Genomic DNA, 27,911 nt, shown 5'->3' on the forward strand with positions numbered 1-27,911 from the left:
GATCTTGATTAACAATGATTACTTTGATTTGGTGTTTTCTCTCTGAAGATAAACGTCGTGAATCATTTATATTTTCTTTATGTTATTTTGTTTACAAAACGTGTGTTATTTCTGCAATGATTTTGTTGATTTTATTGTTCATATCTCTATGAACTCAGGTTATTCAATTATTCCTAATTTCAAGATTACGATTTTTGCTAGATCATTTCTTTAATCTTTATAGGGATTTTACGACTTAGACCCGAAAAAAAATTGAAAACAAATTGAGATTTGTTTCACTGCAAATGAACCTGAAATCATTGAGGACTATCCTCTCTTTTTTCAAGGTCATAGCGCAGTTGAATACATGTAGAATAAACTGGGGAACCCCAGAATCAGTAGTAGGTCTATTTGCGGTGGATGAAATAATATCTTCATGACCTTTTTTAAATTTTAATGGAATGAACTTTTCTTTGAAACAGTATATGTAATTCAATACTCACCCCATTGTTGGGACCACAATGTTCTTTTATCACTGAATCAGAAACACTCATTTTTGGAAACACATAATATTCAGTCTAAATTCCATTTGTTTTGAACTTGATGGTGCCACAATGTCTTTGAGTTGTATCTCTTCGTTCACACGTCATTTTGAATTAGATCAACCCTACACTCATTACGTAATTCATGATGGATATACCAACCCCCCCCCCCCCCCCGCCAAACCGCAGCCGTTGCGATTGAATTTTGACATCGAAACTGACTTCAGGAATGTTAACTAGATCATTCACTAGATAATTTTAAGTAAATTCCAGCGTGGCCTAGATTACCAGTTTATTTTTCTAGTCGTGTACGCAAGCACACTCGAACATCTGCTCCCTTCTGAAAAAAAATGTGTTTTAGGATGCAAAAGGAAAATCCCCGACAAACCCTCGAAATGTAACTATATTTTCATCATCCGCGCTTCATTATTCTTAAACAATATGAGTCGCGAAGGGAACGATCAATTTTCTGGATGAATGAACCGAGTTGAGAGCCCGATCGACCGAAACTGACTGTATTGCGTGTGACAGAAAACGATAAACAGGGGCGCACTTACCAAGAATAATAAACCAGCCGCATTCGGGAAATTGTGAACGATAATTCGAATAGAATTCGTTTTTATCGAAAGTAGTACCACAAGACACCAAAAATTCCTCGACAAATTTCCATTTTTCAACGAAGGCAGAAAAATCCTTAAGGCGTTCTAAAAGCGGTGCCTGTGCGAAAGTAGCGATTCACATTGGATTTGAATCGCTGGATATTGAATCCATTTTGATCGCTCGGTTTGTATTGGTCAACAATAACGAAGTTGTGTTTTGAAAAAATAGACATTTATCAGAGAAAATTTTTGGGTCGAGTGGTATCAATGAGTAACGAGAAATTTCAACGAGAAATTACCATACTTTATTATACTCAACTTGTATTTTCTAAAAATATGATTCAATTGTTGAAATTTATAGTGCCTTGACATTAGACTGCAGAGCCGGCACCATGTCACTCGACTTACTTGACGCGGCTAGATGCATTAACTGTGCGTCGCGTATTCTTCTCGATTTCAATGCAATTGCTACCATTCAGAATAATGGTAGCACTCAATAAAATTATCGTTCATGTACACATGTACAAGTTATGAAAGAGCATCACACTTTCCAATCTCTTATACAGAGTGGGCTATCGAAAATGTTCTGCATGGCAACACTTTCAGAAAAAGGGCATTTCGCAAAAATTCAAAAATACGTTGTTTTTCAGTTGCAAAACCTTCTCTCAACGGGGGTACTATCTCTTATTTTTTTTATTGGAATAGAGGTTGAGTGACATGTCATTAAGAGGGGCGTTCTATCCCCTATCACTACTGCTTTGTTTTTGGAAATCGAACGATATAAAATTTCCTAATGCCAACAATACATATTATTCTCAAAAATTGTTTTCAAATGAAAACTTGTAGTATTGATCTGAATGCTGAAGATATTTTTTGCGAGTATCGTATTTTTTGTTTGCCAAAAAATTAGACGTAGTCTGTCCTCTATTGAAAACAATTGTCTCATGTCAGATCAAAAATACTGTCTCTCGACGCACATTTCGGTAACCAAATTAGCATTATTAGGAATACTCATTTTATATACAATCAACTCAATACATCTCTTGAATTCAATTTCATTTTTTATTTTCTAGTTGAAATTTTCAAATATTTAAGAGCAATTTTTAAATACATTCATATTGATTTAGTCGATAATTTATATGACTGAATATAAAAATAATTGAATTTCACACACTGTTTCGTATAATCTGACTTCTTCAAACTCATAGATGAATATATTATTAGTTCAATTAAACTACTTTCAATCCTCGAGTCTTTCTCTAGATTCATTTCAAATTCTTATTTTTAAAATTTGATGAAAATTGATAAGTCCATAATGAATTATGAAATGTTTGAATGATTTCTAATTGTTATTTTAAAATAGTTTTCTTCATAGGGGAATTTTTTTGTACCGACTCATGTAGATGATAATTGAACTCTTCTTCATTTCCATCCTTAGGCGCAAGAGACATGCTAGGTGCGAGGTTAATTTTTTAATTTTGTTTTTTGAAGTTAGCTCGACTATTACATGTAAACTATAATATTATGTGTACTTCTAGTAGTACAAATAGTAATGAACAAAAATAATAATGAACGGTATGCATAGATTCGCTCGTAAGCTATGATCCATAATCTGAAAAATTATTATTATACCAATTTCAAAGTTTAGTTCCGTAAACATTTCATGCAACCTGTCTTATGTCATTATATACAGCTTTTGGATGTGAAATTTTACTACCAATATTTTCATAGTTATGAAACACATGTGTAAGTGGTTCCAAAAATAGATTCATCAAGATGTTGAAGGCTTATAAGATCTAATTAAGAAACACGCATTCTGAAAGTGGTTTGTTATCTGAATTGAGTTCCCAAAAAGTACGTCAACCTTTAGAACCCTTAAAACAGATAATTTGTTTTAGTTTTGTAATCACTATTTGGACATGCACCAAAGGTAAACAAATATTTTTGTTTTGATTTCTCACCAGCTGAACACCTCCCATCACATTGACTGAAAAGACAACGGTTATGAATGTAAAATATGATTGTAACCCATTCGACAAACAGTGGAAAAGTGTTTGAATTCAGTTCCATGCATAATTCCGCGACTCTCTGAACAGCACCTTGTTGTTTTGTAATGATGAAATATGTGCAATTAATCCTTCATGAAGTACCCATTTAGATGTTATGGCTGCATTTCTCGAAAGATTTACTTCATTTGTAATACGATAACTACACACTAATTTAGAAATAAGAAGCTTGTTCTGAAAATAGGGGTGTCTGTTGATGATACAGGATTGTTGAGAGATGAAAATTGTAGTAGTAAAATTGTAATTTGTAGAAGCTCCTAATATTCATTATCGATAGTTTGGTTAAAAATCCAGAGAAAGATGAAAATTGTGATTAAGAATCACTTGCAAATCACTTATTAGTTTTAAATATCGATAATTCGATATTTAAGATTAACAAAAAGTATAGTGTAGGTAATTGGAATTATCCATGTTCAGAAAGATATCATTGGTTTTCGTATTTCGTATTTTTTATCTGATAAAAAAATCAGCCATATATGGACATCTAAAAGAAACAAACCATTCAATAAATAAAGGAAACATGAAAATTCTTAATACATGTAACAGAGGAAGGGAGATGAATTTATTGGAAGCGTTGGAAATAAATAAATTGTACAAAGACCCCAAGTTCATTACGCTCAACGACAAACTAGATCTATGCAGCTCGCCCCTTTTGAATTTAGGAACTTTAGGATCCACCCAATAGTTGGTAATCGTGACATATTGTAATATTGGTAACGTGTTAGGTCAGGTACCTAGAGCAGATACCTGTCCACACTATTCAAGACGCAACTTGACAATTTGTGGTAGTTACTTGAAAATGGCCTTATAAGCCGAAACCGGTCGTAACGAATAAATAAACACAGTAGAAACTAGACAAAAGTATTTTCTTTATTCTATATTCAACATGAATTTCTACAAAATAAATAAGTCATCAATCGAACGAGGGAATAAGCGATGTGACAAACGACCCTCAAGATAGAGACACGTAAAAGGAGTATTATGAACACATGCAGAAAGATAGCTGGAGATTGATTAAATACGAGAAAAACAAATGAAAAATATAAACTCAGTTCTGATGACTTTTTTCGAGGGCTGCTGAAAATGTCGATATGATACACAAAGATGCATAGGAACCTTATTGTTTCAACGAGATTGGCCCAACTTTGTACACATGTTGATAGATGGTGCAAGAATCAAAATCTGTGGCTTGTATGGTTTGTTGAGATTTTTAATTTATGGGCCATAATGTAAACAAATATTTCACCTGATATAATAATATCATTTACTATGCATAAAAAATACATTTATACATAAAAGGAAAAGGGTTAGCCAAAGTATATCTTCCACCCCTCCCAAAAATTATACAGTGAGTGTAAGAAAATAATTATAAAATACATATTTACTATCATAACAATGATAGAGAAGAGAAAAAATAATAGATCACATAGTTGCTAATAACTCCTAATATTCTTAGCATTATTTTGGTCAATTTAACAATTTCATTGCACTACCATACATTGAATTTTAAATTTTTTAAATTAGCACTGAGCAGTACGCATCTGTGATTTTATTTCTTTCTTAAATTGGTGAATATCATGATTTAAAAGGGGTAAACTTTCATTCAGATAAGAAGGGGCTATATGAGAAAAACATCCTTGAAATTTGGAAGTACGGTGCCTAGGTATGATGAATGAGTTACCTCACATTCAGCTCCTTCATTTTCAACAAAAATGGTGTGATTTGTTCACCATATGGTATACAGCCATCGAATCGCATGCAAGCATTTTGTATACGTTGTAACTTCTGCTTGTTATATTGCGGCAAAAAATCGTAATACATCGAATACATACTCGATATGGGGGTAAATAAGAGTTTCAACTAACCTGAGTTTCATTTCTTCTGATAACTGATACTGGAATTTATATAGCGATTTGAGTTTGGATAATGATACTTTGAAAATGTTTGTCACATGTTCATGTTTAGCATTGACCACCCAGTCAATGTCTGCGTTATCGAGAGTAAGCCTAAAGTTAATCTGAGTTTCTACTATTTGTCTTTGAAGCCCTATGCATAAGGCCAAAGTTTTATTTAGATTGATTTTCAGTCCATGATTCTCCGTGCAAATCTGTGTTTATATTGGCCACGTAACTTTCTGTATCATTTTTAAGAGAAAACAAATATAACTGTATATCATCTGCGTATAGATGTACTTGACAATGTATGTGGGGTAATCAAAAATAAACACTGAAAATATCAAGGGTCCTAAAATACTTCCCTGCGGTACACCTAAGATTGTTTCTTTCAGGGATGACCATGAGTAATCATCCAGTTTGACCTTCTGTGATCGGCCTGTGAGATAGCTGGTCATCCATTTGAGAGAAATGTCATAGAATCTCCTATGAACTTGAGCTTGCTGATAATCGAAATTAACTAAATCGAAAGCTTTACTTTGTTCAAGCAGTACTAAAATGGTGACTTTTGATTGTTCTCTGAATCTCGCTACATCGTCGATTACTTTCAAGAGGGCAGTCTGTGTTCCGTGTTTTTTGTGGAACCCAGACTACTCGTACGGGAAGATTTGACGGGAAACATTTTTCTCGAATATTTTACAGAATAAGGCAGAATGTTGATGGGGCGTAGGTCACTGAACGTGGTAGGTGCATTCTTTTTTGGAATTGGAATTATATTAGCTACCTTCCAAACATCTGGAAAAATACCCAGTCCAAAGGGCTCGTTGAAAATATGTTAAATTTCATCAATACAGTGTGGTATCACTTAAGAAATCATCTTGATATTTATATTGTCAATACCTGAAGAATTAGATTTTATTTCTTTGATAGCAGTCAAAATATCATCATCACATATATCGGTGAGGGAAAAGTTCATAGGAGCGTTCAATTTATTATTATTGTAGATTGAAAGAGTGTTATGATTCACTATTAAATGTCCAGCCACGTTCAAAAATTAGTCATTGATTTCTTCAGGTCTACGTAGTTCAATCGGAAGGCTATTGGTTTTCGAGGATGATTTTGCAAGAGGATGATTCTGCAAGATTTCTCCATGTCATTTTTGAATTGTTTTTATTTTTGTTCAAAACAAATTGTATATATGCTGTTTTATCTCGTTTTACTGCGTCATTGACGTAGTTGCGTAAAGTTACATTGTACTATCTAATTGCTGGTGTCTTTTCTTTAAGATATTTGGCATGCACTCAGTCACGGGTTCTCATCATCAATTTGATATTATAAGTTGAATACGGGGATGTTTTATGTTTTCATAAAGCATAATGATGCATTCATTGAGAAAATTTACTTCGGAATTAATATCTTGCATAGTCACAATATCACCCCATGGTAAGTTAGCAGCATCTTGAGAAAAAAGTTTCTGATTAAAATTCTTGAAATTTCTATAAAAAATCAAGTTATCATAAGTATCTTCACCTTCGAAATCTATATCGCAAAATACCATCAGGTAAACAGTTATACCATTCATATCAAGTGTATTAGAATTCCTCACCATTACTTCCTTACTAATGCAAACGACATCAATAAGAGATTCAGAAGTTGTTGTTATCCGAGTAAAATTTTCTACAATTTGATTCATATCGAAACAAGAAACTAGGGTAGTGAATAGTTGAGTGTCGCGAGAGTCACAGTTCAACAAATTAATATTAATATCACCAACTAACACTACAAAAGATGTTTCTTGGTGGTCGATAAACAACTCCACAGGCTAATTTTTGTTTGTTTATATTGACTATCCATAGCTGTTCTAGATCATTTGCCGAAATAGAAGAGTAATATAATTTGTATTTATACAGCGATGGAAAAACATACTCCACCACCGTTACCATCACGGTCCATACCTATCAAGTTGAAGTTAGTTAAAGTAACAAATTTATATGGATATTCTGGAGCGAGCCATATTTCCGTGACTCCAATTATTGAAATTTTGTTATTATTGATAGAGTCTTTGAAATCACCAAAACAATTATTCAAAGAACGAATATTCACCTGACCGAATCTCATATTGAGTTTTTTGATTTACTGATAGAAGAAACGCCATAAACATATTTAATGTATATGTTACCCTCGCCACTTTGTTTTCGTTGCAAGAGAACCTTTTTCAAATATTCATGTTGAAGAATTGTCTTATCGGTACTCATCTGAACGTTGAAATAAAATTTTTTTAGTTTACTTTCAGTGGTGGTGGTTAAACACCTCTTCTTCCAATCCTGAACGTATTCACTGACGGGGCAATAGAATTATATCTTTGGCATTTTTCATATCAGAGTCTTGATCATCATCCTTCAGTTGATATACAGTGTGGTCCACTAAGTCTGCAACAAATGGGAAACTTTTTTATTATCGATTTCTCAGAAAATTTTATTCTTGACAAAAGTTGGTGCATGTTCCAAAACTATACCAAGTGTACCTGAAATGGCTTTATAACAAACACCATACAGGATAGGCTAAAAAATATGAAGTTTGTTCAAGAGTAAAGTACCTTATTCAAAAAAATATAGAATGATGTTGAAAAAAAAGTTGTTTAGAATTAAAAGTTATATTCAGATACGAAGTCATGGCCTGCTATTCTGATTTTTTTCTTTTGGAAAATTTTGAATTACCCCGTATGATACATATTTTTACTATTTTGATTTAATATGTATTTGAAGTAGCCACAATTGAAGTGTATTTGTGAAATTTACTTGGATTTGTATTTTTTTAGGTGACCGTCAACTTCATGTTTGTTGCAACGATATTTAACAGAACTCTAGAATGAAACAAATTCTCTTTTTAACGAGGCAAATACTTTACTAACTAAATGTTCATATGAATAAACTGTCAATAAAAGTATAAAATTTCTTTCATTCTGACAAAAATGCCTCAACTAGAACAGATATTAAAAAACGATCCAAAATCTATCGCGGATAGCCATGAACAAAAAACACATACGCCCCAAAACAATACTGTAGTTTGATAGTGTGGCTTCTCAAAACTTGCATGTGAAACGTTTTCATATTTGTCCTTAATTAAAAATGCTTCGCCCAGTATTATTAACGTTAACTGAAAAGACATAATAGTTTTAATCTGTGGTGATAGTTATAAAACAATGCGCGAAGCTGCAAATATTTTCAGCGAGCGGCATTCAGACAAACAAATTTGCTATTCAAGTGTAAGTAGAATTTTAAAGAATTTCAAACAGACCGGCTCACTAGAAAATAAAAATAATACGGAGCGTACGAAACCTGTATGCACAGAAGAAAACCAGCTTGACGTACTTCAAGCAGTAGTAGAAAATCCTAGAAGGTCCACCCAAAAAATTTGTGATTATACCGGCATAAAAAAAAAACCTCTGTGAAGCGTATTTTCAAAAAACATAAGTACCATGCTTACAAACCTACATTCATTTGTACATTTCAAGAAAGAGACCATGATTTGAGATTTGATTTTTCCATGTAGATTTAGAGTGAAATAGAAGAACAACGAGATTTTCATCGATGTATTCTGTTTGGAGAACAGAATCTAATTTTACAACAAATGGGGTTCTATCATCACAAAATTGCAGATGGTGGTCAGATGTCAACACACATTTTATTATTGACAACACAAATCAATACTATCAGAAAACAAACGTTTGGTGTGGTATATTAAATGTTAAATTAGTAGGTCCGTTTTTTTCGCGAGAATTTGAATGGTGATTGAACTTTTTGAAAACTGAAATAGAAGAGTTTTTGGATGATATGGTATTAGAAGGACGGCAAAAGTTATGGTTCCAACATGACGAATGTCCTGCCCATTCTACTAGAAATATTTCTCAGTGGCTGAATAGGACATTTTGTAATAAATGGTTAGGACGAAATACCGATTCTCGATGGTCTCTTCGTTCTCCAGACCTTACACCTCTAGATTATTTCTTACTGGGATACTTCAAACAAAAAGTCTACAGAGATCGCCCCTTTAATAATGTTGATGAGCTTGAAACTTCAATACGAGTTCATTGCAGAAATATTCCTGCTAATGTGTTTCAATCTACATTGAACGAATTTTATGACCGAACAATTAGATGCATCGAAAGAGAAGGTGGACATACAGAAACGCTTCGATAATTTTTATTGTTAGCACCGGTTAACTTGTTAAGTTACCTACTGTATTTTTCTGTACTAGCGCTTATTGGTTCTTTTTTGTTCATGGGTATCCGCGATAAATTTTGACAGTTTATTCATATGAACATTATAGTTATTAAAGTATTTGCCTCGTTAAAAAGAGTATTTGTTTTATTCTAGAGTTCTGTTAAATATCGTTGCAACAAACATGAAGTTGACGGTCACCTAAAAAATACAAATCCAAGTAAATTTTACAAATACACTTCAATTTGATAAAAAATACTCCAAACTGATTTGATTGTGGCTACTTAAAATACATCAAATCAAAATAGTAAAAATATGTATCATACGGGGGTAATTCAAAATTTTTCAAAAGAAAAAAAAATTCGAATAGCAGGCCATAACTTCGTATCTGAACATAACTTTTAATTCTAAGTAACTCTTTTTTTCAACATATTTCTATATTTTTTGAAATAAGGGTACTTTACTCTTGAACGAACTTTATATTTTTTGGCCTATTCTGTATGGTGTTTGTCATAAAGCCATTTCAGGTACACTTGGTATAGTTTTGGAACATGCACCAACTTTTGTCAAGAATAAAATTTTCTGAGAAATCGATAATAAAAAAGTTTCCTATTTGTTGCACACTTAGTGGACCACACTGTATAATCATATCAATTCATTGCAAAATGTAAACCACATTGAAAATTGAGTTAACCAGTTTAGTGATCCAATAAGTTTTCTGAAAAAAGATTGGTTGGGTTTAAGAAAAAATTGATCCTGTTACCCAACCAACTATTTTTCTATGAAAATTGAAGTGCTAACTTAACATTATCAAGCTGCGTCACTTGAGTTGTATTCAACACCTCTGTCAATGAAATGTATTCTGAAATATCTGTTTTTTCGATAACCAGCTGTCGCATCCCTACGAACGACAACCCTCATAAGTCGACACTTGTGCGAGCTAAGGACTAACGACGTCTTACCTTTCAACGTGTGATTCCTAACACGGCATGGACGATAGCAAGTGAAACTCGATCTCGTTCAGCCTAGGGCTTGAACCAGCGACCAACACGGCGGTCGATTTGAGTGAGTGAACAAAGCACCCACGTCGAATCGACTGGCTACCGTCCGACCGTGGTGAATCTCTTTATCATTTCTTCATGTCAATATGTCTAACAAATTAATTTTTTCTAACACCGGTGACATCCGTTGAACTAAATCAAAGTAATATTGACAATAGTACTTGAAACATTGGATGTTCTGATACACCATTGCTTTACCCAAGATTGATTTTCAGATAACATGAAAGTTATGCAAGTTATTCCAATTTTCAAGAAAGGTAAACCCTCTTTTTGGTAAAATTATCGAAATAATCAATGAATGAAATACCCGTGTGTCATCTTTCAAAAGCATTCGATTGCGTGTTTCACCAAAAGTTGAACTTTTGTGGGGTCCAAGATTCCCTTTTTACTTTCGAATAATCAACTCCAAAGTCCTCAACATCCATAGCGTTTTCATTTACGAGATTAGACCATTTAGACGGATAATTTTGATGGAGCAAAATTTAAAAAATCTGTGTACTTACGTCGTATCAAATCTGACTGACGTATTTTGAAGACTTACCTGAAACAAAAAAAATGAATAGAATCATTACAATTGATGCATAAACGAAAGATGAGAAAAGTTAAAAATGGAGAATTTTATTCGGCTAGAACTATATTTTTATGTTGATCAACATTTTTTCTCATATTCGTATATTTTTTTTGGCTGGTTTGCCTTATATATTTTTTTGAAATAGATGACAAACATTCATATATCTCAAATTAAAGAGATTCATGTAGTACGGGTTACTTCACAGAGAAGAAGTGGAGCAAAATAATATGTTTTCATCCCAATTAAACAATTTGTCTAAATATAACAGTATGTGTATTCATACTTTTTGTTTGTAACAATAAAAAAACTTTAAGTCATCTTCTCAATAAAAAACCTTCAAAATATTTCTTTTAATGTTAATTCAATGCGGTATGTGAAGACTAAATCATTTCACATCATCATTTGAATCACAATTGATTACACCTATAAAGTATACTAGCGATCCGACCCGGCTCCGAATGAGTGCAATGCTGACACTAAATATGAATGCATCCACTAGAAAGTTGAGGGCATGGAGAAACAGTATTGAAAAAACCACATACATGATATCAGCCTCAGAAAATATAGTGGTACTGAGGAAAAGTGATGAAAAAGTAATTTTCATATGTAAACACGCCTTGTTTACCCCCGCGGGGGCGCTTTAGTTGGAATATTTGAAAATCTTTTCTTAGTACGCATCTACAACATAAAACCAACCTACATACATAATTTCAGCCCAGAAAATATAGCGGTACGGAGAAACAAAGATGAAAAGGTAATTTTCATATTTAAACGCACCCCCCTTATCCTTAGGAAGGTCCCAGTTGGAATATTCAAAATTCCTATCTTATTGCACATCTAAAACATAAAATGAACCTACATACATAATTTCAGCGTCTGAAAACATAGCTGTTCGGAGAAACAGTGATGAAAAGATTAATTTCATATGTAAACGCTCCCCGTTCACATCTATGAGAGGCGCCTCAGTTGGAATATTTGAAAATCCTCTCTTATTGTACCTCTACAATATGAAATGAGTCCACATACATATTTCAGCATCCGAAAATATAACGATAACAGTGATGAAAAGGCAATTTTTATACGTAACGTTCCCCCTTCATCTCCAGCACCCAACCCCAGTTGGAATATTCGAAACTTCTTTCTAATTGCACATCTGTAACATGATTTGCACCTTCATTGAAAATTTTCAGCCTCTAAAAATATAGCGGTACGGAGAAACAGTGATGAAAAGGTAAATTTCATACGTAAACGCGCTCCGTTTTCCCCTACGGAGGGTGCTCCGTAGGGGAAAACGGGTGTGCAGTCGGAGACAAGAAAAATGAGAACTCTTTTTTCTGTTCAAGCTTTCGAGACTTTATTGACTCTTCTTCAGGAACTCTAGATGATAAGATGAAAATTTAACAATTGTCAAAATTTGTTGTACATTACTTACGAAAGTTGAGGTTATGTATATGAAGCAAGCATGAGAAGAATTGTTTTCTTGAAACACTTTGAAAATGTGATGATTTATGAACACTCATGATACTGGATAACTGGTTAAAACTGAGAACATTATAATAAAATGTGGATGGCACTAATAACATTAGATTGTTGTAAAATAAAATTTTTTAAAATTTTTATACATTCTTCATGGAATTGAATCAAATATCATTCATAGGAACGCTACACAATACAATAAATAAAAGAGTTTCGTATAAAATTTCTCTTACATAGAACCTATAACCTTCAAATGCGGACTTCGAAGTTTTTGAATAACACACTTGTCTTATTTGAATTGATAAGGAAATATTTTCAAGAGAGATTATTTTTGGCACAGAAAAGTTTTGACTTATTTTCTACTCCTCCATCTTTGTTCAAACAAATATAGAAAACTTGAGAAAGAAGAAAGAAGATAAAATAAGCATTTTACAAAGATGTGTAGATCGTGCATAAGTTACTTTCAGATATAAACTGAAAGGAAAGCCCTTTCGAAACAGCTGCTTTCACATGAACATTGAGTTATACTAAAATCTCTCTTTACTTTCAGCACCACCATTTTGAAAAACATTATAAGGCGAAGTACTCAATTATTTGATGATATCACGACTTCATGTCACGGGAAAAGACAAATCTACTCCCAAGAACTAATCTCTCCTGAAAAATATATCGCTATCGATGTATTTTCAATCCCTGTTCAGTACACTTATCATCTTCTCCGTTAGCTATCAGTCATGAGTATTCTAGTATCTAGTGTAAGATTGATCTATTCTTGACTATTCCTAAACTGTTGGGTTCAGTGTAACCTATATCCATACTAGAAATCATAGCAAGATGTCCATAATAGGCTACTGTCAACAAAATTATGAGATGATTTGAGAATCAGGGAGAGGAACAATGAGCTGAAGGATCATGAAGGATCGCACTAGACCTCATGAAAATGATTAATAACCGAGTTACTTCTATTGAGAATACTCACCAGAACAAAAATGTAGTTTCTCGGCAGTATTTTTGTTCTGTTGTTGAAAAATTGTTTTCAATAGATTCATTTCACACCAGAGGTTTCAAATTCCACTCATTAAACCCAATTGCTCATTGTGTTTCCCGCAAATGTAATGATAAAACAATTTCCCAGCGAGCGCCCTCATGACCTATAATACCTCTACAGGTTTAATAAACCCAAGGTGCAAGAATTTGAGGCACATACCGACCTTGTTAGTGCTACGATTTATTGTGCCATTAGGTTAGAGCGGCGCAATTCGCCCTGTGTGTGGTAGACCTGATGCTTTTATTGAGATTCACGTGCCGTATTATTTAAAAGTCTGATTCGGTGGCATTTTAGTGGGTGATGTGTCATAAAATGAGATGTTAGTCGGAATTTACGGCCTGGAACATCTGGTTCGCTGACTTGAATTAGGCTACGAAATTCTCGGTTAGAAAAAGCTTGTGGTGGGATTTTTCGATTTATTAGTGAGACAGGTATGTCTAATAACGTTCAGGGGAAGTAATGAAAAAATAAGTCCCAAAAAGTTAGCATTGTATAGTTTGATATCTGGATTAGATTTATCAGGACTTTATTCCTTCAGTCACTAAACGTGTTTGATCGAATATGAATAGGAAAAACCTAGAAAAGCTCAAATAGAAGTCTAACATTGAAGACTGTAAACTTTCACGGCCAGAGACAACTGTTTCGTAGCTATTTCCTGGATTTTTTCGCCTTGGTCTGCAGGTTTCTATATTGGTTGAGACCATGTGAACCTGTCGATCTCCGTAAGGAACCCAATCATCTTAAAAAATGCTTTCAAATCGCACGGGTACAGCAAAGTATAATTCGAGCGGGCCTCGAGACCCAGGAAAGAAAATGCCAAACTAACTCTAGCTAGGCCTGTTGAGACAAAATATTTTCTTTCCTTTGTTGAAAATATGACAGGTCAGATTGGAATAATTTTAGAGAAACACCTTTAGCAACACCCGAGGAAAAGCGTATGACTTGTAAGTGTGGGTCGGTCTACTTTGGAACCACTTCTCTTTAAACACAAGAGAAATTGTCGCCATTATTAATTCAAAATTACTTCCCAAAAATATATAGAGGGGCAATAAAAATTTAGAAACACAGGGATGTACACAAACTTTAATTGTATACAAACAAGGTCATTTAATTCAATTAAGAGAAACCAATCCACGCCCACGTTTGATTATATAAAACCGAAGACAAATATAGCATTCTATTTTAAGTTCCAGTCGAGCATTCGTAGCGATTAGACGTATTGAGATGAAAGTAAATAGTACTGTGAACAACCAAAAGTGGGCTTTATAATGGAAATTATGGAGGAAAAACTGAAATTTCTTGAGAGGGAAAACCACAAGCTTAAAAGACGAAAGTGAGCCTCAGCCTCAGCCGAAAGACGAAATAGTGAGCCTCATTGAACAGTTGAACGAAAGGCTGAATGTATTGGAAAAGGATCAAACAAGAGAAAAACTGGCACACAAAGTTAAGAAGCTGAAATGCCATAACAACCCAATATGAAAAAAGAATCCTACAAAAAAAGAAGAACCAAGACAAACCAAGCGACCACGTGGCCCGGAGAGTACTTTTTAAACTGAATCGGAGGACGGTTTTCAGATAATAGAACGTACGAAATCAAACCGCCGAACCAGACGACGCCTCGCGCAGGAAGCCGCCGCGAAATTAAAAGAAGAGAGAACAATGGACACGTGGTACCCACTTCAAATACAACAACCAAGGAAGTGGTGACAACATTAGACCCAAATGAGCCGCCACCGATAGTTCTGCACGATAGCAAAAGATGGAACAAGATATCCAAGGATTTCGAAACAAGGAAGATTAAATATAACAAAGCCAAACTGACGAAGGATGTCATCTACATTCATTCTAACAACAAAACAGAATGGCAACCAGATATATGGAAGACAGGAAACTGGACTTCCACACTTACTCTATTGAGAGGGAGATTCCATTACACGCGATTATTCGCGGAATTCCTGAAAATGTGGAGGCACAGGACGTTACAAGTGACCTCAAAAAACAAGGATTCACAGTGATTGAATGTCACCGAATGACATCAGGGCGCAACAGGAATATGCTACCATTTATCCTGGTTAAAGTACCAAAAACATAGGACAATATTTTCAACTGTGAACATGTGTGAATCTTATTGTGCGGGTGGAACTGCAAAGAAGAAACAATGCCACAGTGTCACAATGCTATCAGTGCTACTTCTTCGGCCATGCACAACTATTATGCCACGCAACCACGAGTTGCGTGAGATGTGGTGGAAACCACGAGAGCAGAGAATGCAAGAAAACAGGAAGATATGCCAGCTGAATGCATTAACTGCTCAGAAGAGCATCTAGCGAGACCGAAGACAAACAAAACAGGGAACAAAAGGGCACTACCGAAGGCGCCAACGGCCGGAAGCAGTAACGATCTGAGCAACCTCATGAATCAACTCACGGCCGAACAGAAAAAAATCGCGCAAGCGATAATAGCTGCGCTAATGCAAGAAACTGGAAGACGTTAATACCAGAACGAATTCCGAATATACTAACAATCGGATCGTGGAACATCAACAGCGCCACAGAAAGAAAGAATGGGCTTATGGAGCTGCTATCACGTCTAGACATAGAAGTCGTGGCAATTCAGGAGACAAGGCTCAGAAACAACCAGAACTTCCGTATTCCACATAAAATACCTACAGGAGCGACAGGCCAGGGGGTCGTGTAGCCGCAGGTGGCGCGGCTCTCCTAGTGAGAATTAGTGAAGCACGAGGATAGAAAATCCGAACTACGGCTCGGCGAGGCAGTCGCCCTCAGAGTTAAGATAAGAAGATACGAAAAGCTGAGGATCTCATCGGTGTACCTGACTCTGTAGGGAAAGGTACAGATAGCTGAAATAACAGAACTATTTCCAGATTACCACCCGACAGTAGCCATAGGCGATTTCAACGCTAAATCGCGCGAATAGAATTGCAGGAATGGAAACCAATGAGGTAGAGAACTCACCAGGCTCCTAGAAGAATTATAAGACACCGCGGTAGTCGCCCCAGAGGCCCCAAAGTTCAATCAAATTGAAGACCAAGACCCAGACATTGCCGACATCGCCATAGTGTGAAACATCCCTACATCGGAGATGGAAGTACTAGACGAAGGTTCATCAGATCACAATCCTATCCTATTCACAACAGGAATGGGTGAAAGGGAACTGGACGAACGAAAAAAGAGAATCATCAACCGGAGCAGATTCCAGCGCACCGTTCACGACGCGATAGGAGATATCCCTCGCATTTAAACAAGGACTGATCTGGAGAACGCCACAGGTGTTCTCCGGTTAGCCCTGTGTTGAGGACAACTCGTTACCTTCGATAATGTCTACAAGAGTAGTAGGCACAAAAACCTGCACACCACAGCAAAAACATTCGAAAAATAGTTTCGACGCAAAAGTAGGAAAGTTGTTCATTTGTTTCCACGAGAAAGTTCCTTCAAATTTTTATAAAGTGATTTTTGAAAAAGTATACAATTGGCTGTTTGACATGGGATCTTTGCCACCGTTCACAGTTGAGAATGAACGAAATATTTCAGAAACGACGAAAACCAAGATAAATTTATCTCAGTTCCACATTACTATTACATGAAGACCTTTAGAAATATTTTCAAGGAACGAGGTATGAAGGTGGTATTCATAACAAGTCATACACTACAGATCCTTTTAGGAAATCCAAAGGACAAAGTCGAGAATTTGGAAAAGTCTGGAATTTACGAAATTAAATGTAAGGACTGCATTGCAAAATATTATGGACAGACAAAAACTATTTATTAAAATAAGATATAAGGAACACTTGGCACACCTAAAATATGGAAGACCAGAAAAAACTGCAGTCGCTGTTTATACTTTAGTTCTTTGAGATTAGTTAGACAAGTTAACAACAACAGGCATAAGTAAGCATAATAATATTATGAATAACGATGGTGGACCAATATCTAATAGAATATTATATAGCTTGTTGATATCATATTTTGAATATCAGATTCACTTGACTACTACGTTGTAAAATTAATTTAAGACCAGTAAATAAGGCAACATTGTGAAATTAATTTGATACACTTAAGACGCAGGTCCCTAGCAGAAGTATCTATGGTATAAATGAGGATAACATTGTACGTATATTTACTTTGATCTTCCTCTTGAAGATGATCACTTGGTAATCGAAACACGTATCGAGGTGTTGAAATAACGGTTTGGTGTTGGGATGAAACTCCAGTAATATTCATTGTTTATAGTCATCATGCCACACTTTGCTATTTCTAGACTTTCGAAATCGGAGACCAGATACAGGTTCTTTGAAACGATTTTCAATGGCTCGCTCAGCCTGATCTATATATTTTTGCTTGTTTTGAAGTAATATGTGATGATAATGAAAACGTCGATTTGTAAAGAAAAAGAAACGTTGCTACCCGAAATTAGCGTTCTTACATTTTCATTATGCATTTTATTTATTTTTTCTATTTTTGATATAGTTTCTGTTTCAACTCACCCATCCGAATATTTCGGTCCGGTTAGTTCAGTATTTTGAGTAATTCAATATTTCATTTTCTCAAAGTCATTTTTACAAGATTTCATTTGCTTATATGTTTGTAAGTATGTATGTTAGTTAGGGTTCAATCTTATACCCTAATTTTGAAGCAGTTTTGCTCAACTCTTTGAAGTGAAATTTCACATTCGCATTTATTCTGGATGACAATGCATGGTTGGGCAGTCCAATATGGTGGACTCCCCAACAAGGAGGACTAGTTTTCCATGCACCCCCACGATATCAACTTTCAAGATGACAACTCAGCTAGATGTTTCGTCAGGTGAGGTCCGTGTATTAGCGGGTGACAAATGCGATATTTGTTGCCAAAGATACTGTCCTGGAGGAAATGTGATTATTTGTTATGAGGAATACGATAAGGGTGATGGGTCGTTTTTCGATGCCATAGAAACGATAGGATCATCGAAGAGTTGAATGAAAAACCTCTATTCTGAGTGAACAAATACCAATAATGAAATCAATTGTGGCAAAAAAAAGATGAACCTCCGAGAGAAAGGCCTACCATTAAGCCACCTGCTACAAACTCAATTCCAATGGTAATGTAGTCGTAGATATGCCGAAAGTAGACAGTCAACTGAATTCCTGAACAAATCAAACGAAATAAATCTTGAAGATACTTTTGATGTTTACATTGATGAAAATGATGTTTCTGGAAGCTGAAACAAGGGCGAAGTGCAGTAAGTAGACCTTGTGGTATTACTCATTCGGATCAAATTAATAGTAGAACCAAAAATGAATCGAAAGAGCGAGAAATAGTGCGACATAATGAAGAATTTGTTCCTGGGAAATTATTTGGCCAAATCATTTGTTAAAGATGGGTTTGTACGTGCATTTCCCATGCAAGTGTATAATATGAACTCCAAAACATCAGACGATGATTTCAAAAACTACACCTCACGATTTGATCTCTACGAACACGAATTACTATGGATCTTCATCAAGTAACGGCCGAATCAATCAGAAAAAGAAATACGATGATTTGATAATATTTTAGACAATATATTTTTCTGTAGTTGACTGTTAATCTTTAACGTCCAAATATTTGAAAAAATATGCATCTTCTTAAAAAAATGGCCCAAAGAGGTTTGTGTTAGTCATTTCTCAAGCAAAAACATTTAATTTAAAAACAGTAAATTTTTCAAACTCAATAAATTTCTGATAAATGTGCAGGGTTTTAATGTTTTTAGATACCTACTGAGAAAACATTTTTCCGTCACCAGAACAAAAAAAAAATGTTCTTCGACGCGACTGTCACTAACCGAGCTAGCTCGGTTAGAGTATATTAACAGAGCTAGCTCGGTTAGTTCTTTTCATCGGTGTCCTTTTCATCTAATGATTTTGAGCTTTTAATGGAACTAAGGTTGAAAATTCCACGGCTTGAGGCCCCGCAGTTTGGCCGTCGCTTCGTTTGTTCCTGTAGACAAAGAGTAAACGAACAAAATAATTGTTATCCTATTGAGATATAATTTCCACGTTTTATGCATTTTTTCTCGAAATGCGTGATTGCCAAAAAATTACTGTATGGCTTAATAATTGTTCTGCCCAAAATAAGAATTGGGTCTTATTTTGTTTTTTCATTTATGTGGTGAACTGTGACTTGGTTAACTTGAATGACCTGGACACTTCATGTCGGCTGATTCTTTTCGTCATGCAGTTGAGACCCAATTGAAAAGAGAAAGAAAGGTCTATGATTTTCAAGACTTCAAAGAGTGTGTACAAAATGCTCATCCCAAAGCAAAAGTGATCGACATGAGTAGAAGTATTGAAAACTTTTACGACTGGTCAGATCACACATAATTAACAAAACTGAAAATTTCGAATCCTAGACCATATATATCTGATATCGTACATTTGAAGCTGGATGAGAAGACCTTACAATACCGAAATTCTGTTGCAGATGATTTCATCACATTGAACTTTCTGAAAGCCAATCAAATGAAAAGTGATCTGAGTTGCCCCTCTCCAAAAAAAGCTAAGAAGAATATCGAAAAAAAGGAAGTATACTCTTCGGCAGAAGCTAACCAATTCTACCAATCCCAGGCGACAGTTCTAGGAAAATTTTACTGAAGCGAACGGCGACGAGGAGGAGAGTAGTATTATTGATGATGAATAACTCCATGGTAACCGAAATTGCAACTTCTCACTAATTTTTATTCATATACCTATGCATATACTAATGAGCAGTAATAATATAATATTTTTGTTCCATCTTATCCCCTATATATTTGTGTTTACTTACGACATTTTGTATTGTACTTTTCGAATTTTTTTATAAAAAAAAGTCGTATCTGCATTTATTTTTAAATTTTTTGTACTCTCACCCCGTTACGACCTTCTTCCTTAGCACGGCAGTATTTTCTTTGACATTTCCTGCAATTGGGTGTACACCTGTTGGGAAATGAAGTGCTATCTATTTATCTATCTATCTGTCATATACTATAACAGATTGAAAAAGGCGACAGCTGCATGCTCATATAATCTTAAAATTTTGAAAATTTCAATCTTTTCTGCCCTGAGTGCTGGTAAATATTCGACAAAATTTCTTCTCAATATATATTTCAATACTTTTTGGGAAAGAAAGTTTTTGGCTTCCTACTACTCCATCTTGATACAAAAAAAGAAGGTCTTCCAAAGAAAGGAAGGAAAGTAACTCTATACATGGATGTGTAGATCATGCAAAAAAGTAACTTTCAGATACAAACTGAAAGAAAGTCCTCCTGAAACAGCTACTTTCATATAAACATTGAATTATACGAAAGAAAAAAATCTTTCGAAACAAATACTTCTATATGAACACTGAATTATACAGAAGAGACTTCTCTCTACTCAGTTTGTATTTCAAACATTCGTTGTGGAATAAAAATCAGATATCATTCACATGAGTTCTACTTTAAATGAATGGTAATAAATTACACTTACATAGAACACTACCATCCTCACTGGTATACACCGATGTTTCGCCTTAAGACATTTGCCCTAAGGCTCTTCAGTACCAAATTGGATAACATTAAAGAAAATCACACACTTCATTCATGAATTACGATTTTTTTTTAATGTCACGGAATAAGCTTGATCTGTTTATGTCATCGATGACATCGTAATGACATTCATTCACCTATTTGATTTAATCCCAGCCAAGAGAAATCTTATTTGAATTGAAGGGGTTATATTTTTTAGGAGTGATTAATTTTTGGGAAAAAAAGTTTTTGGCTTTCTACTACTCCATCTTGATACAAAAAAAGAAGGATGAGGGAGTCTTCCAAAGAAAGGAAGGAAGTAACTCTATACATGGATGTGTAGATCATGTTTCAGGAGGACTTTCTTTTAGTTTGTATCTGAAAGTTACTTCTTTGCATGATCTACACATCCATGTATAGAGTTACTTCCTTCCTTTCTTTGGAAGACTCCCTCATCCTTCTTTTTTTGTATCTAGATGGAGTAGTAGAAAGCCAAAAACTTTCTTTCCCAAAAATTAATCACTCCTAAAAAATATAACCCCTTCAATTCAAATATTTCAATACCTTGTTGTAATGCTGAACGACAAGAGAAACATTTTGATTATTGTACCATTTCAATCTTTCTCCTGAAATTATACGATCTGGTTTTCTACCCGTATGTTGTAAAACACTGTTGATGCATTTTTTATGCACGTAGTGGGTTTGTAGGTGAGTTTATAATATGTGAAGGGTGCAGGCCCAGTCAAACGTTTGGCTTCTCCTGCCACTCTTAAGTTTGTACCGCCTTGAATCCGTTCCTGATTGATTGCCTTTCCTCGATAAAATCGTCTCATTCAAAAACTTTGCATTTTCCCACTTATCGTACCTAAGACTCAGTCAGCCTTTTTTTCTTAAAAAAGAACAGAACATTTTTGTATAAAAGTTTTGTAAGCAGTTTTTAAGCAACCATTGTAGTAACTTGCTTTCGAATAAACTTAGAGTATATCAATTGCTCGTATATTTAATTTGATACGAGTCTTATTATTAGACTTGTATGTAACCATTTTATGAAGTCATTTCACAATTCTCATTCACGATCGTCGGTTTTCGAATAAAATATTATCCTTAAAAAAAGAGGTTGGTTGGGTAACAGGATCAATTTTTTCTTAAGAAAAAAACAATTGTTTTCTTGCCGACGTTTCGAATTTCAGGGTTTCAGGCTTCTTCAGGGCTCGGAAAGTAGTTTTTCATACCCCGAAGAGAATTTGATTAAATTCGAAACGTCGCCAAGAAAACAATTGTTAAAAAAAATTGATTCTGTTACCCAACCAACCTTTTTTCAGAAAAATTATTGGATCACTAAACTAGTTAACTGAATAAAATATAATTATTAACTTTTTGTCTTATCACAACTCGGGGTAACCTAATCCTGAGTCGAACACCAACAACAAAATGACGTTACCCTAAATCCAATATGGCAGACGACCATGATGATGGACTAACTTTCTTATGCACCTCCATGATGCTGGAACAAAATGACGTCATCCCATTGTGGTGAATAACAAATGAGGGGAGAGGAAATATATATGGCGGAAACGACATGGCTGCCGTACCAATTGTAAAGAGTTATAACTCAGCAAAGGTTAACAGTAGTTTGATGGTGATCGAACAATTGTCGTAGGGACCGAATATGCAACTATGACGCATTAAATAAAATGAACAAGCTCAGAAACATGTAGGTACATCAATACCCGAAAATTAAAAAAATGATAGAAAAAATAATGTTTAAGTACAATATTTCAATACAAGCAATAATTCGATGATAATTTGAGTTGGCAGAAAAATCGGAGGAGTTGGTTGAAAAACTCAAAGTGCAATAAAAAATCCTCAGAAGGAGGAAAAAATGGCAGTCGAGTGTAAAACCATTCTTGTATATTGATGATGTCACACCGATTGAAGATATTGTCTGATCGCTCCATTGGAAATTAAAACGCTGTGAAGAGTATTTGAAATCGTTAGCCATTCGCCCATGAAAATGTCGCCAAAATTTTGGATATATTGGTCAGCCACAATTTGCTTACTCATCAAAATATTGTGAGATCAGACTGTGGGGACAAATTTGTAGAAATAATCCTTTCGAAAATCAAATTATTTGACATTTCTAGAATATAGAGACACATAAAAGAATCTATAGAAAGTGTGTTCTCAAAAATACGATTAATTTCAATGGCTACCCAAGGGACTTGCATTTTTTAAATGAAATTTTTCTCTAGAGGCGGTGTACATTCATAAAAATATCTCGATTCGATTATCTTTCTTCAACTTTCAAATCACCAAGTTACGTTGAAAATACACTGGAAATGTATTTCTAGCACATTCTTCTTATAAGAAATGGCCGTTTCCACCTTTACGGAAGAAAACTCATATAAATTCAGTTATTCTCACAGTTATAAGTTTGCCAAAACTGGTTCATTTTCGAAGCCAAGCACGTATTTTTCCTTTATATGGGACGCTACATGTGTCTGGATACAGACGACGCCCGGCGTCAGGACGCAACTAATAGCCGCGAACATTGGCGTATGTCGGGAACAGCAATTCGTTGTGTGATCGATACTGGCACTGTATTCATGAAAATCTTCTAGTTGCAGAGACATTGGGAATATGCAGTGTGGACAAAAAATGTGCCCATTAGTTGTGGACAACTAATGGTTAATTAAAAAATGAGATTCCACTAGATGAGATGAAAATTGTACAAAACAAGACCCTCCTGTTGAGTTCTCACAGAAAGTAGCAAAAATATTTTAAAACAAATTCTATTTATTGTTTTTTAAAAATATTTACCTTTGAGACTGATACACTTTCACATGCTTTTTAAACCAATTCTTGAAGCAATATTACTGTTTCTGAAGTTGATATGTTCAAATCATGATTTTGAAAGGTATAATTTTGTTCCATTTTGACACTTGATTTTGAATATTACATGAATCAATTTGTTTGATGACAAGTTGTGAGCAGTTGTAATGTAGATACATTGTTTGAAATTTTTAAAGTATAATTTTGTCATATACTCTTACTTTTTTTTATGACTATCAAATTTTTACTATAATTTCAGCGAATTATGTATTGGAAATCGAAAACTTAGTTTTAAAAAAAGGAAAATCGATTTCACATCAGACTCAAGAAGGCGTTTATTATTTTCGAGAGCAATTCAAAGAATGAATATCTATTAAGACAATTATTAAGGCACGTTTCTTGATAGCCGGTACCACGTAACTCGTCCCTCCTCAGGTTGACAAATAACGGAGTTATTTTTGGAAGTTGTGGTTTCTAAGGATCCATGGGCTTTTTGATTCTTCTTGAACGTTTCTTGGTTTCTTGATGAACTGTACCACGAATTGGTACAGTTCATCAAGGTTGATTTTGGTAAAATTCGGGGTGTCGTAGATTTTGGAGTTTTCAAGTCTGTTATTTACAATTTAGATAAAATTATGGGTTTTCTTTGTTGGATGTAAATGTTCGCATGATCGTGGGATTCTGATCAACACTGGAATTTCTTTGAGGCTTTTAATTTAAAAAGGTGAAGTGTACAGTTATAAGGTGGCGCGAAGTTCTCCGGACAGTAATATGTGTTTTCTAGGAACGGGTAATCTCCTTTTTCGAACTGGATATCTTCCTGGTTCCGTGCCAAATATGGGTATTTGGGGAAAGATATCGTGTGATTTTAGATGATAGGATATACATGATATAATTCAAATAATTTAGGCCTTACAATAGGGACGTGTATTGCAAATATCAATTTGGTATTAACAAAACTGACTTGCGTTCCTAAAAATTGGTAATACGTGAGTGTATTCCTAAAATTTGGAACTTGAATTTGTTTATATATTTTCATTAAATATATCGCCATCTCCTGAAGTTCAGTAGTAGATACTATTGAATTATGCAAAGTGTTCAGTTTAGAAAACATAATGCCATTTTCAATATTATCTATGAAGTTCATCAAATTCTGACAGTCTAAGTTTAATTGTAATGATGTCCCTTGAAAACTAACGTAATTATTGACATTTCTTATTGTATCACTAACTGTTACCTGAAATCTTTTCAAATCTTGCTGGAACTCCTCTTGGTTCGCGAATTCTAATGGTTTTGTTTTAATGGTTTAGACAAGGAAATTTGAAGATTGGTTTCGTGAATAATTTTTTCCTGATTATAACAGCGTTATTATAACATTCCTCGTCATCAGACTCGAAGTTGCCAAAAAGCCATTTGTTTTACTCAACCAACTACATTGATTAGCCCTCTTTTATTGCGAGTATGGATGAGGGAGGGTACTAGATTGTCGATTTTTCTCTGTAAAGTGCTAGTAGCACTTTATATTGTAATAGTTCTGAGCAGCGTATTCTCAGATAATCCGTGATGAGATATTGGGTTAATTACATTAACTTTGGAAATACTTTTTTCAATTTATTTGAAATTTTCATTCAAATTTTGTATCTGGTCGATGATTATTTGAAGGTCCAAATAGTGTAGAAAGTATGTTTAGTGTATATGAGTCTAGCGTTTCCTAGTTGTAGTGGGAGGATGATATTGTCTTGGTCTGTAACGTCTATGTTATCCTTACAATATGTCAGGTGAACAACCAGGCAAAGGAGAAGAAACTTCATCCTCTTTTCTGGGTTTTCTAGCGAATCTTCTATGATATGTACTTCATTGTGTGATTAATTTTTTATTAGTTTCCTGATCGAGGGTGACCATTTTGAATTTTGGTAAATTTTTGTTTCGGGGTTTAATTTTTATTTTAACTGTTTTTCGACCCGTATATTGTGGGGCGTTCGACCTTTTTTCATTTGCTTTAGTTATTAATTTTTCTTCAGTTGTTTCATTTGCTCTTTGGATATTTTCGTATTAATTTTTACTAACTTCTTTGTAGTTTTGAACATAGTTCGATATAATAATGTTATCGTATATATCATACCGCTGCCACTTGGTGATTTTTAGGGTAACCCATGATGAGTTACAAAATTCAAAAGACCTTCAACTTTTGATATTTTGTTGCCAACTTTAAATGGTATGCTTGACCGTATCGGGAGAAAGCATCGATGATGGTCAAGTAAATATGGTTAGATATTCTATGTGAATATGTTCGAATAGTAGTAGGGGTCAAATTAAACTCAATGACAGGAGGATCTCTGCCATATTTGTTTTTCAAACATGTTTCACAATTGTTGATATGATTCTCTATATCTATAGACCTATTCAGCCAATAATATCGTGAACCTAATGATGTTTCTACTTCGTTCATCCCCCTGTGACCGGATTTATATATGTGATATTACTCTGAGCTTTTGCTTTTGTTCTTTCAAAGTTTTTACGACAATCAAAAATTTTGTACAGCTCATTAATTTGAATGAGTAGTTTTCAAAAGTGTTTTTGATAGTTTCGGAAAATATTGCCGAAAGTTGTGGGTTTTTAAAGTATATGGCGCGTAATGCTGTTTGGGGTTCAATTATTCTCTTGCAAACGTTTTGATTTGATTTTCGAGTTCGACTTTTGGGAAAGTGGCGGATAGTCGGAAAATTTTCGAATATTTGTTCCCGTCGAACTTTGGTTATGTCTATGTCTCCAACTGTCATAACTAGCTGATTTTTATGAGTATTTAAAGATCGGTCTACTATTGGTATTGTCAATACAGGGTTTTCGGAACAAGTATGTACCGTTTCCAAGTCTACCTCTGGTACAGGGTTGACTTTGGTTGCCGGTTTCACTAATATGTTACAAATAATATTAACTCTTGGTTTTTCAGCTTTCGACGGCGGAATATCCAATAGTGATTGATTTTCTAAAAAATCAATGATATTCTCGTTGTCTAAAGATTGTTCGTATTCCAGTTCTTTTTAAATTACCTTGCCAATGTCGTCCAAATTAACATCGGTTGACATTATTTCTAATGCATTTATGTCAAAATCAGGTTGGTATTTAGAGAGAGTGTCTGCTGCTTGATTAATTTTATCATTTTTGTATTAATGACATAATCAAACTATTTCAATTTTAGGCCCCATCTCACAAGTCTGGAGTTTGGCTCCTTTGGGGAAAAAAGCCATTGTAGAGGTTTGTGGTCTGTATAAATAATTTTCTACCAAAGAGGTACGGTCGAAATTATTCACAGCTTCAATCTATCGAACAGTTCTATCTCTATAGTAGTGTAATTTATTCCAGCCGAGTTCAGTGTCCTAGATGCAAAACAAATGGGATGACTCTTTTGAGACAAGATGCTCACCAATGCATATAAGATGCATCGGTAGAGAGTTCGAAACCTTTCTCGAAGTCTGGGTAAGCTAACACAAGTTCTGAAATTACAATATTTTTACATGTGTTTCAAAACATTCTTTGAATACCTTGGTATGTTCGACTTTTATTGTCCATTTTTAGACACGAAGTAATGGGTTTGGTAATTTTAGCGAAATCTGTTATAAATTTCTGATAGTATCAAAGAGGGCCATGAAAAGATTAGATTTATTTCTGTGTCCGAAGTATGAGGAATTTTTTATCTTTTCAATTATGACAGAATTCTTTTTCATCCTGCCTTTTGTGACTAGAAAATGTCCTAGAAATTCTACTTCTTCGCGTAAACATTCTCATTTATCCAGTTGGATTTTCAATTTAGTTTTCCTTAGTTTTGTGAAAATCAATTTTAAATTTTCAATATGTTCTTAAAGATCGGTACTGAAAATTATGATATCGTCCATATAGATAAATCATGCAAATTCTATGTTATAGGTCTAGGTGTTATAGGACTTCATCCATGGTCTTTTGAAAGATGGAGGGCGCATTTTCAACCCAAACGGCATTCTCTAGTACTCGAAGTACCTGTTATCCATGGTGAAAGCTGTCTTTTCGATAGAGCATTTACTCATCTCAATTGGTGGAAACCGCTAGCAAGGTCTAGCGCGGTAAAATATT

At 34.6% G+C, this 27,911-nt stretch overlaps 1 protein-coding gene across 2 annotated transcripts in view; it reads right to left on the minus strand.

Annotated features, from left to right (window-relative positions):
- Nucleotides 1-27,911, minus strand: part of Schip1 (Schwannomin interacting protein 1) — a 279,853-nt gene that overhangs the window by 128,473 nt on the left and 123,469 nt on the right. The window contains exon 1 of one of the 2 annotated variants that reach the window (XM_074173832.1): nucleotides 483-677. The exons of the other annotated variant lie outside the window; for it this stretch is intronic. Within the exon in view, the coding sequence (XP_074029933.1) occupies nucleotides 483-533 (51 nt within the window). The 5' untranslated portion in view covers nucleotides 534-677. Of the gene's footprint in view, nucleotides 1-482; nucleotides 678-27,911 lie in introns of those variants that run through there. 2 annotated transcript variants of the gene reach the window in all.

This window comes from Leptinotarsa decemlineata, unplaced genomic scaffold (assembly GCF_025532065.1).
Source record: "Leptinotarsa decemlineata unplaced genomic scaffold, Ldec_3_MD MMD2_tig00000505_RagTag_RagTag, whole genome shotgun sequence".
NCBI lineage: Eukaryota > Metazoa > Arthropoda > Insecta > Coleoptera > Chrysomelidae > Leptinotarsa > Leptinotarsa decemlineata.